We start from the raw sequence: 12,675 nt of genomic DNA, 5'->3' as shown, positions 1-12,675 counted from the left end.
AGAAATGAGCATAAACATTGATGACAAGTTATGAAAACTTATAGGTGCAAGTACAAATTATAAGTTTTATTTTCAAACGCCAAATGGTTATCTAATGGTGCGTTTATTTTTGAAACTTGACTTAGTTTTTTTAAAACAATGTGAATAACTAGACAAATGAAATGATGTTATAAGTGGAAGTAGTTTGTAAAAGCTTAATTTTTAAAAACTAAAATAAAAGAAAAAAAAAGAGTCCACTTGATGACACTTCCGTTTTTTATTTTTTGTCAATGCAATCCGCTTGCTTTCTCTCCATTTCTTAATTATTTTTTCACCTTTCTTCTTCTTATTTTTGAATTCTTAATAAAATTTAAAAAACCAAACCAAAAAGGCCTAATGGTTATCAAAACAGGTGTTAAATTTACCAATTGAATTTCAGGTTTCTCCTTGGCCGGGCATATGCTAAAAATGACTGTCATGGCCTATGTCAATGTACAGTAAATATCTCTTCTTCTCCAAGCTTTCAACTCATTGTTTAATTAAATCAATGCTTTAGGATTGCACGAGAAATAATTTTTCTACAATCAAGGCAGTAACAGCAATTTTTTGGCTTATCTTGAAAGTACAGAACCATGTCTCCTTCTTGAAGGAAAAGATTGTCGCTTTACACATGCAAAGGCGTGAGAATCTTCTTCCTCCCAATGTCCGATTAATTTTCTGTTTTCAAAGGGCTCCTTCCCTCCCTTGTGACTCTGTTGCTCAAATGTCGGCATGTCACTTCTAGACCCCACTAGTGGAAGCTTGGGAGCAATGCGCCCGCTAAAATTGTCTAAACTGACAGGTTATTTAAATTTTTGATATTCTCTTTAGATGATAAAAGTGTTCTCTTCTAGCCGTAGATGTGATGTAGCCTTTTATTGTCGTCTTTAAATGGCCAATCAAATAAAATTTATATTATACTAATCAATACTACCTATACTATTAGATAGTACAAGTGGGAAGACTAAGTTGATCCTTTGGGAAGAAGGGAGATTGGTTTCTCAAAGTTAATCATTTAGTTAAATTGACAAACGAGGGTTGGTATGGTTTGAGATTCGAATGTGCATAAAAGTGCAAGAAAAATAAAGATAGAAATGCAATCAATCAAAACATTCTAGAATGGGATCACTCAATGAAATTTTGATCATCGAAATATCGAAGCATGACTTTGACTCCTTACATATTCATAGCCCAATTGATTAGAAAAGCTAACCATTGATTCTAAATATCAAATTAGTCGGTTTAATTAAATGAGGCAACCTAATCAATTTAATGATAGGATAAATTTCGAATAAGAAAAGCATGATTAGAAATTTAATATAGTTTTCCCAATGCTCTTTGTTGTTGATCACAAATCATAAGTCTATCTAACCTATTGCTTTCTTTGAGAATAACATATAATTATATGTCATGGCAAGGAATTGCACAATCAAGCATTGGTTGTCAATCAATAACAAGAAAATGTAATTCATAATGATCAATAAATCAATAATAAAATTCATAGAAAAGAAATCTCAATCATATTATCAAAATACTCCAAAAAAAATAAAACGAGTTTCTCCAAAATCCTCTAAATTAGAAAGAAAAAAGGTCTTACTTTCTCATAATGGTGGAAAAGATAGAGATTTGCATCATTTTTGCTTGATTACAAAGATAAGATGAAAGAAAACCTAACATTGTTGTAGATGAATAGAGGGCGGAGAAAAGAAGAAAACGAGTGGTCATTTGCCCAAAAAGGTCATCTGGATGAAAAGGTATGACCTAAAAACGAAGCTGCAGATTTATAATAAGTGACGGTACTACGGTGCCTATCTGTGAAGAGAGTCAAGCTTCAGCTCTGCATAAGCCTTGGATGCCCTTTTAGCTTTTAATTTCTCTAAATTAACCCCAAACACATAACACTCTATAATGCCTGTATTACTTAAGATCCCACAAATTTAAACGTTCAAGTACATTAAATATTATAAATGGGTAAGATTAGAGGTGCTAAGATAGCATATTTTTGGTCCTATCAGAATGTAGCTACTAAGAGTGTTGTTGACAGAGTTGTCATCTTATAGAAAGGACTGATGCTGCCATATTCATTTTATCATTTTCATCTTTTTACATTAGAATTACATTAGGAATAACCTCAATTCCATAATTTCGAGTTCTTACTTGGTTCAATGAAGAATTTTTTATGGTACCATAATGATAGATGTGAATCAGACCAAAGTCCCACATCGGTTAGATAAGGGGATGATCTTGGGTATATAAGCGAGGAAAACTATCTATATCTGTATGAAGTATTTTGGGATGACACCAAAAGCAAAGTCATGAGGGTGTATGCCCAAAGTGGATCATACTATTTGGGAGGTTTGTTGTCCTAACAATAGAAAAGAGCCTTTGCCAATGACTTCGATACCCTTTCCAACAAAAAAAGGGCAAAAAAAATCTTTCTTTGATGAAATACCGATCAATCTCAACATGTTTAGATCTTTCTTGAGCCAAACAAGAACAAATACCAGAAAAAACATATCAGCCCTTCACAATGAGCTGGGAATCCCAAGAGACTACAACAACCCTTACACCAAATAAAACAAAAGATGACCTACCCTAAAAAAGACCTAAATGATCCTCTTGGCTCTAAATTCATCTTGTCCTCAAGGTGAAATGTAGAGAATTGCTGATTCATCTGAAAAACTGTTTCTCAAGTTGCTTCAACCTTGAGTAACCCTTTCCATTTTACCAACCATTCATTACCTCCTAGCTCTTTGTTCCATCTGATCCCGAGCATCGTTTCTGACCGTAATTGGAGTTTTCTCTGTCAGCATGGGATGTTGATGCTGCACCCCCTGCTGTTTCCTCAACTTCAGCTTCAGCTGTGAAATTTGGAATACATCATGGATGGCTGTTTCCGGTGGTAACTCCAAGCGATAGGCCATTTCTCCAATTTCTCATTGATTCTATATGGTCCATAGTATCTAGGTGCCAGTTCCTCACACTTCTTTCTAGCCAAAGAACGCTACCTATATGGTCTCAACTTCAAGTACATTTCATCCCCAACTTTGAATTGGAGTTCTCTTCTTTTTTTATCAACCATGTTCTTCATTCTGTTTTGTGCGGTACACATATTTTCCTTTAGGGCATTAAGGGCTAGGTCTCTCTCTTTCAGCATTGTCTCTACCTCATTATTAGGAGTTTGTTAGTGCTTGTAGGATAGTAGGGGAGGGGGTGGTCTACCATAAACCATTTGGAAAGGGGTTGCCTTTGCCAAAGCATGAAAAGTGGTATTATACCACAATTCTGCCCAAGGTATGAATCTATCCCAACTACTCACCTGCTCATTGCAAAAACACCTTAGATATGTCTCTAAGCATCTGTTCACCCTTTCGGATTGTCCATCAGTTTGGGGATGGAAAGTCATGCTCCTCTTCAATATGGTTCCTATCATAGCAAATAGTTCCCTTTAAAAGTTGCTTAGGAAAATCTTGTCACGATTCGATACAATGGACTTAGGGATTCCATGTTTTCCAATCACTCTATCAATGAACACTTTAGCAACCTGTTTAGCTGAAAATGGGCGTCTAAGAGTTATGAAATAGGCATGTTTACTTAACCGATCAACCACCATCATAATGACATTTACCCCACGAGCCAAGGGTAGTCCCTCAATGAAATCCATGGTCCGCCCTCTAGTATTTTCTTTGGAATTGGCAAAGGTTGCAATACTCTAGCAGGCTTCGTAGCTTCAAACTTATTCCTTTGACAAATATCACACTGCTGAACATACTTTTTTATGTTGTTTTTCATGCCTAGCCAATATAATTCCCCACTCATTCTTTTGTAAGTTCTTAGGAAACCCAAATGGCCCCCTAAAATGGAATCATGGAAGGTATGTAGCGAGTTTAGTATTAAGGAGGGCGTTTTTTAGATAACTACCCTTCCTTTATACAACAATCTCTCATTCTCCCATTGATATCTCCCTCCCTCTTTCGGATTCTCCTTCAACCTCTTTATAATTTTCTGCAACTCCCCATCTTTTTCTACTTCTTTTCCTACCACTTCCATGTCAATTATCCCATGTGTAGTCATGGCATTCAACTCAGGCGTCTGTTCCAATCAAGACAAAGCATCAGTTGCTTTGTTTTGCAATCCTGGCGAGTACAGAATTTCGAAGTCATACCCTAGCCGCTTAGTTAACCACTTTTGAAACTGAGGTTGCACTTCCCTTTGTTCCAATAGGAACTTCAAAGCTCTTTGATAAAAAATAATGGTGAATTTCCTCCCCATTAAGTAGTGTCTCCACTTCTGTACAGCAAGTACCACAGCCATCAACTCCCTTTCATATATAGATTTGGTCTGTGCTTTCAAGGATAGTTTCTGGCTAAAGAAAGCGATTGGATACCCATTTTGTGACAGCACGGCCCCCAAACCAAAGTATGATGCATCAGTCTCTATAATAAAGGGCAAAGACCAATCCGGTAGGGCTAAGACTGATAAGATAGTCATGGCAGCTTTTAATTGTTCAAAAGCTACTATGGCTTCTTCATTCCTGCTAAATGCATTATTCTGTAGGAGTTGAGTCAATGGGGCTGCAATTTCACCATAACCCTTCACAAACCTTCTATAATACCCCGTTAAGCCTAGGAAACCCCTCAATCCAGTTATATCCTTGGGTTGGGGCCAATTAACCATGCTTTTGATCTTGTCCTCATCAACTTCTACCCGCTTGTTGGAAATCCGATGCCCAAAATACTGAATCTTCGAGTGTGCTATCACACACTTCTTCTTATTGGGGAATAGTCGGTTATCTCTTAAGACCGCAAACACCATTTCCAAATGTTTCTCATGCTTAGTAATATCAACGCTATAAATAAGTATATCATAAGAAAAAAAACCAATACACATCTCCTTAGAAATGGTTTAAATACCTGGTTAATGAGAGATTGGAAGGTAGCCGGTGCATTTGTGAGGCCAAACGGTATGACAAGGAACTCATAATGGCTTTCATGAGTCCTAAAAGCAGTCTTCTCAATGTCTTTCTCCTTCATTCTAATCTGGTGGTACCCAGATTTCAAGTCCAACTTTGAGAATACCTTAGCTCCATGTAGTTCATCCAGCAATTCTTCTACTACAGGGATTGGAAATTTATCAGACACCGTTACCTGATTCAGCTTCCTATAATCCACACAAAATCTCCACCCTCCATCAATTTCTTTACTAATAGAATCGGACTGGAGTAGGGGTCGCGGCTAGGTCTAATCACCCCCGCTTGGAGCATCTCTGTCACCAGTTTTTCTATCTCTTCTTTCTGAGCATGACCATATTTATAAGGCCTAATGTTGATGGGTTTTTGCTCGGGCAATGTAAGGATGTGATGATCAATGCTCCTCTTAGGAGGTAGTTTTCTAGGCATCTCAAATATGTCACTATATCTTTCTAGCAAAGCTTTGATCATCGAAAGATATTTCTCATCACCTTTGATTTGTACTTCTTCATCATAGGCTTCTTCGGATTCAACCTCACAGAATTGCATCTCAACTAAAAACCCTTGGTCCTCTTCTTTCCATGTTTTTTCCAAGGTTTTAAATGAATATTCAGCTTTGATAAGCGTAGGATCCCCTTTGAGAACCATTTGTCTTTCCCTAACCCAAAACGTCATGGTTAAGGATGGCCAATGAACTCTTATAATGCTAGTTGAATTTAGCCACTGCATACCGAGAACTAAATCCACACTGCCCAATTCAATTACCAAAAAATGTGCTAAAATGCACAACTTAAGTTTTACTCTCCTACATATCCCTTGACCCTTGCACCAAGTTCTATTCCCAATTGTGACTCCAAAAGGAGTTACTTCCATAGGCATCTTCCTTTTCTCCACTGTTTTCTTATGTATGAAGTTATGAATGGCTCCACTATCAATTAAAACCACCACTTGCTTATCCACCAGTACCCCTTTAATTTCATGGTGCCCTTTGATGAGAGACTCATGATGGTCTTAAGCTCAATTTGACCCCTTCTGCCTTCTCCAACTGTTTCAGTTCTACTAACTCTTTCCCATTTTCTTCGGGTGGATCTTCTTCCTCATTGCCTTCTTTCAAGATAAAAAGCATTACTTCCCTCTTCTCCTTAACCTTGCATCTATGGCCATGAGAATATTTTTCATTGAACCTAAAGCACAATCCTTTGTCTAGTCTAGCACAAAATTCTGCATCCGACAATCTTTTATGGGGGGTTCATTCTTTTGGTAGTTACCATTGATGGGTATAGTCACTTACTTCATTTGAAATTCAGTTTTCTTGTGAGCTTCTTTATCATTCCCTCCATTGCTTTTGCTGTTGGTGCCTTCTCCACTCTTATGTTCTAGCAACCTTAGATATTCTCTTACAAGCTTCAAAGCCAAGTTACGCTCGTTCACTCATTGAGCTTCCTTCGTACATTATTCCAGTGTTGTGGGTGTCTACTAATGACTTCGGCTTGGAGTGTTGGTTCTAAACCAGTCACAAATGCGTCCATTAGCATACTTTCAGCCATGTGCGGAAGAGGGGCTGAGTAGTTCACAAATTTCTTCACGTAGTCATTATGATCCATCCTATTGTATTCGGATTAGCCTAGCTCCCAAACATTTTTGCCCGGAGTCTCTAAAAAACTCAAACATTCTACTCTTAAGGTTTTTCCATGACTCAATCTTATTTCTATTGTGGCTCCATCTATACCAATCAACCACATCTTGCCCAAAATTCTCTACAGCCACTTTCACCTTTTTCATTTCTGGCAGATTATTAATCTCAAAGAAGTGTTATGCACGGTAAACCCAAGATTCAGGGTTTTCACCTAGAAACATTGGCATTTCCAACTTCTTGTATTTGCTTCAATCCACTGTTTCTTGAGTTCCTTCATTAGTACCATCGAGCTCTTCCATTTTTCCCTTCAGTTTCATCACAAAACCATCAGAGGTACCTGATTCTTCTCTTTTTCTATAGCTATGATTTTCTCTCATTTCTCATGCTCCTGATTCTTCTCATTTTCTATAACTGTGATTTTCTCTCATTTCTTATCCTAACCAATCCATAGATTTCTTTATTTCCAGCATCATTTCTTTAAAACCCATGACTTCTTTCTCTGTTCCTTCCATCCTTTCCTCTAACACACACTGAGCCATTGCACGAGTAGTAACCCTCAGTTTTCGAGGCTCTGATACCAATTTGTTAAGATTCTTAACAATAAAACACCCAAACAACTAACTAATGGCTGGAAACAAAGGCAACACTCTGCTAGTTATATATTTATAAAGCCAAATAGCATTAAAACAATCACAAACAGTAAAGGAAAAATAAGAAGAAATACCAGAAAAAACATATCAACCCTTCACAATGAGTTGGAAATCCCAAGAGGCTACAACAGCCCTTACACCAAATAAAACAAAAGATGAACTACCCTAAAAAAGACCTAAATGATACTATTTATAACCTTCCTCAAATTCCACTTCTGCGGGCCTCACAACACTATCCCCAACGGTCTTCTTTTTCAACACCTTTTTCTTTTCCATAACTAATCATTAAGTTACCTTTTTACCCCTCCTTTTATAGGTATTAATTAGACGAGGCCTTACATATCGTTCTTGTGGGTCACCCGGTGGAGGATAAGGTATTTCCCTTACCAGAAAGCCAAATTTATGTCGCCCTTTAAGGACCATCTTCACTAACTGAGACCATGAGAAATAGTTATTGTCATTCAACTTGTCTCTTGACAGATGGTACGCTGTAGACTGAGCCACTGTATTAGTCACATAAAGAGAGGATAAAATAGGGAAGGAGGTTACTGGATTCTCATAATACATCAATACAGGAGTATTGGATGTTATCCCTAAGATAGCCTCAATTGCTTGAGCTATTCCCCAAAAAGCTTGCACGTCAGGGTTGGAATGTGACGAAGATTCACCAACCTCAAATGTTGAATGAATATGAGGATTCTTAACATCGGGATGATAACTTAGGCCAGTAGGTGGTAGGGCATAAAGATTTGATGGCATAAGCTATAGCTGCCGGTCGGAATTAGGTGGCAGTACACAAATCGGGGCATTGGGAGCAATATAGGCCGCAGATGAAGAAAAGGGTTGCACAGATGGGATGGTCGGCGCCGTCTGAGGAGGAAAGACAGGCGCGTGCAGCTCTGGTGTGGCGTGTGGAAGTCCGACAGCGGCGTGTGGCAGCATGTGAGGCGTGTTCGACGGTGCGGACGCCTGCAGAATGGATGGGAATGCATTTCCGACGTTTTCTGAAGGCGGTGGAACCATTCATCTATGAGCACTGATCCGAGCATCGACAGTGGTGGCAACAACGACACTAAAACTGGTGGTTGTCTCCTATGTTTGATTTCCATAGTTGGATGTGTTTTTTAGGGTTTCTAGAGTGTGTTCAATGCCCCTCTCTGATACCATATTAAAAGTAGAGACAAAGCACACACCAATTTACGTAGAAACCCGAGTACCGAGAGAAAAACCATGATATTTTGTCGTTATTATTTTCTAATGAATTACAAAAGTACAATAGGGAGATTAAATAGAATACACAAGGTAAAAGAAAAAGAAAAAGAAAAAAATATTTTTGGTAAACTTTCTATAACTAGTTTTTTCACAAACTAATACGTAGGAATGGGAAACTTCAGGTTTGTTTGCATTGACAACTTAATATTTTTCTTTGGAAAAACTCATTTTTATCTTAAAGCTATTTTGAGTGGCTACCAAACGCTCCATTTTTTTAGAATGTCTTATTTTCTAAATTAAACACTTGAAACTGTATTCCAACATATACAATGGGTTCTCATTCTGACTGTATTTTCATTGCTGCTGCATACTTAACTCATCTATCCCGAGGCAGGACTTTCTTCTTATATGTGGTTTGTATTAAATCCTCTTAAGCTTCTCAGCCCCCAATGTGCTTTTGTCTATGCTCACTACTCATGATTATGTCTTACGTCTACTTCCTTTGGCTGGTTCAGGATGTTGTCAATCATCATGATGTCATGAATTTGCTTGTCAAGATAAGTAATGTGAGTTTGATTGAGTATCCACACCAGCAAATTCTTTTAGGCTTGCTATTGTTTTCTGTTAGGATAAATAGGGGACTCCCTGTATTACACAATGGTACTGTCAAATACTACATATCCTTTACATATTTCTACAATGGTATGGTAATGATGACTTTGCTTTTGGTTTTACCCAAAAGACCTCGTATCAATGGAACATATTGTCTTCACTTGTATCGATTTCTCCCTTTACTGGCTAATGTCAAACTTCGATTGCAACAATCCTCCCTTCAAAGTTAAAATAAAGTACCACTGTTAGCGTCTTCTTGAATAACTTCATCCACTCTCGACAGCAATTCCTTCTCGAGACAGCAGCCATATAGAGCAAAAGGATAGATCACACCAAGCAAGAAAGAGAGTTTATTTTTTCTCCAACCTGGTAGAGCATGAGCAAGACTCACTGATCTTATTTGTTCAGAATTTGAGGATTTCTCATATACACAATTACGTTTAGTCTTTTAGACCATGGCTTTGATACTAATTGCTAATAGTCATCTGGATCGGATCACCTTGAGCACTAAATACTAACTGACATCCATGGACTTTGTTGCCTTAGAAATAAGGAATTAATAATGATTCAACAAAGTAAGTTTATTACCCCTTCAAACGGTTATAACATAGCCATATCTGCAATATTCCCCAACCTTCAACAAGCTAAACCATCATATCTTTGTTGCGGTAAGCAAACTTCCTTTGCTTTCAGTCTCTGATCTTTGATGAATGGCTAACCAAAGTTCATACAGACATTCCTTCATAGCTTAAATGAAAATATCCATCACCCTGAACGATCCAACCAACTGCTAGCTCTTATAAGTCATATCTGTGTTCTTTCCCCCTCTTTATTTGCTCAATATATACCAGTTAGCAAGGGAGGCATTTAGAGGCTTATTTGTTTCACCTTTTTCGGGAATTGCTGCACGTTTAGGTATCTTCCATTTGGATCTAGACACTGTTGTTGCATTGTTTCCTCCCTACCAAGTCTCCAACTCATATCTAAATTAAATTAAACATGTTAAGATCTCTTTACAATATTAAAAAGATGTATGTCTGCCGCTGTGTAGTCATGATGAATATTTTTCAATCCTGCATATAAAATTGTTTATCAATCTTCCATGGCATCTTGGCATTATTCATGCAGATTGTTCTACTATCAACTCTCCCCATTGTTAAAATTTCATGTCCTGCATGATAAGATACAATCTGATTTGATTTATTATTAAACATAGAACTTAATCAAATTGTCTCTTAGATGAAAGACAGTCTGCATTAAGTTGCATTAAGTTAATCTCAGACTTCTATGTGATTATTGCGCTCATCACCATTTTAAGAACAATTGGAATCTTTGACATCAATCCCAATTTGAATACTTGGCTTCCCTATGGTAACCTTAGTTAACTAGTTGACCTCTAGTTAACATACCATAGTTTAAGCCTTAAGGGAATGTCACTTTGGAAGAGAAAAATGCAGTCTTCTCCCTTTTTCTCCGATAGTTTAAAATCCTGATGGTTAAAATAATGAAAGCTCACAGAAGTAATAAACTTAATTGGTGAGTTGGATGATGGGTAGTTTTTTCTCTCCATCTATTCGAAGAGAGAATGGGGATGGTGTTTGGATAATGGTCTTTTATCTCCATGATGTTATTTTGTTCACTTCGGACTAAATGACATGATTTTAGTTCTGGATTTAAAAAGCCTATTCTTACTTGAATTCCAACGATCTGCACACCTATTTCATAGAAGACTACATTTGGATTCACAACAATGTCAACAATTTAAATAACTTAAAATGTTCAATAGAGAAGAAGATGATACTGAATTCATAATCTTGGTTCAGATTGCAAAAAGTTGTGTAATGTATTTGTATCTATTGTATACATATTGTTGTGTTTACATCTACCAAAAATGGATTCCGTTGGAATCAACTACGATACTACTATCTAAGTTTTCATCCTTTAGTGATTTAGGATGTTAAGAAATGAGACTCTGTTTTTTACAAGACGTCGATATAGACTCTCGAGATCTTCTTCAAAGTCACAAATGCATGACTCCAATTTCCTTAAAGAGTTTTGCACATCTTCAACTTGCACATGGAAATCAGATTTATGATGTGTGATTGAGTATAAAGCAACATCCACCATCTCTACTTCATTTCCATTTGTGTCTTCATCTTTGCTCACCACTTTCTTGGGTTGAATGAACTTAGAGACCAAGGACCATCTGCTCATCTTTGATGGAAACTTTGGTCCTGCTACAAATAACAATAAGGATTCAATGCTGTTATATGCAACACTTTCTGCCTCCTTTAGCAGGCTAACAATTTCTGAACTTTCATCACTTTTCTGGAAATTTGTTTTTTTCATTTCCTTCAAGGTCATATGGATTGCCTTCTTTACCATTTTCCTTGAGTTCAAATACTTTTGAACATCAATCTTGTCATCTTTTCTTCTTCGTAACGCTGACTCAAGTTCGTGTGCAGATTCTTTCATTTGAGATAAAACATCCTTAGCCAAAGCACACACATCCAAGATCTTGAGAGATCCTTCTAGCAATTCATCAACTAATTTGTTGTCAACAAGTGCTTGATGGGTGAGTGGCAAAAGAAGCAACTTATCAATAGAATCTTGCAAATCTTGAAGTCCATCAAGTTTTTGGCACAAAGAAGAAGATGAAGAAGTGGCTTCTTCAGATGCTCTCAATCTGCAGAGATTTTCATTAACTTCATCCACAACTGGATGTGGCTTTGAGGGCAAACTGTTTGAACGAACGTGGAACGATTTCTTCGAGTTTGCAGCAAAGGAATCCATCTTTTTTACAAAAGCCTAAGCTAATGAATTGTAGAACAGCCAAAGCAGTTTCAAGTTGACTTCATCTTTTGGCCTTCAAGAGCTTCTTTATATAACATTGGCTTATGTGGAGACATGAGGAATCTGAACCTCATATAATTGTAATTAATTAGTGATATGTTTAAGCAAATAATTCAGCAATGGTCACACTTTGTCTCCCTCCCACCTCTTTATTATTTCCACCATTATTGATGCTAATTTCTTTATAATCAAATGGATGTATTTCTGATACAAAACTCATATGTTCATAACTCATAGCTGTATTGAAAAAAAGAAATATAATGGGATAAAGCACTGTCTCCTATAGTTTGAAGGCAAATTTAGTTGTATGAAAATCTCTAATTCCTAGCCGAGCAATATTCCGAAAGACAAGTCCTTCTACGCGGCAAGGAATGCTAAGAGAAAGTCTTCATCTAATTGACATATTGTTGTGGACTATTAAACAAGAAGCATGGATATAGACACAAAGATAGGATATGAGCGAGACATAAATAATGTTTAGTGACTCACCTTTTTCAGAAAATACAATACCTTGACAAAGATTAGCTGTTCGAAAACAATTTTGTTTTCAAACTTATTTTTGTTTCTTTTAATTTTCTTAATTTGGTTTTTTCATACTTAAAGAAACATTGATTAGGATTTCGTTTTCTACAACTTACCCTGGTTTTTCAAAACAATGATAGATAGTGAATTAAGTTTCAAAACTTTTTAAGGGAAAGTAGAATATAAAAGCTTAATTTTCATAA

General features: G+C 36.9%; 1 protein-coding gene and 1 long non-coding RNA gene across 2 annotated transcripts; one reads left to right on the top strand and one right to left on the bottom strand.

Moving 5' to 3' along the window:
* Positions 1–548: 548 nt before the first annotated feature.
* On the top strand, positions 549–9,261 carry LOC127150951 (uncharacterized). Its single transcript, XR_007823591.1, has 2 exons — positions 549–820; positions 9,001–9,261. It is a non-coding gene; the product is annotated as an uncharacterized LOC127150951 (long non-coding RNA).
* A 1,631-nt stretch (positions 9,262–10,892) lies between these two features.
* On the bottom strand, positions 10,893–11,935 carry LOC107990906 (uncharacterized). The gene has a single exon (XM_017044954.2). The coding sequence runs from the start codon at positions 11,888–11,890 to the stop codon at positions 11,039–11,041; it is 852 nt and encodes a 283-aa protein (XP_016900443.1). The 5' UTR covers positions 11,891–11,935; the 3' UTR covers positions 10,893–11,038.
* Positions 11,936–12,675: the final 740 nt, after the last annotated feature.

This window comes from Cucumis melo, chromosome 1 (genome assembly GCF_025177605.1).
Source record: "Cucumis melo cultivar AY chromosome 1, USDA_Cmelo_AY_1.0, whole genome shotgun sequence".
Classification (NCBI taxonomy): Eukaryota; Viridiplantae; Streptophyta; class Magnoliopsida; order Cucurbitales; family Cucurbitaceae; genus Cucumis; species Cucumis melo.
This window is presented reverse-complemented; position numbering and strand designations above follow the sequence as displayed.

Coding starts and splice junctions, on each gene's coding strand:
- LOC107990906 (XM_017044954.2), bottom strand. CDS start 11,890: ATGGATTCCTTTGCTGCAAACTCGAAGAAATCGTTCCACGTTCGTTCA.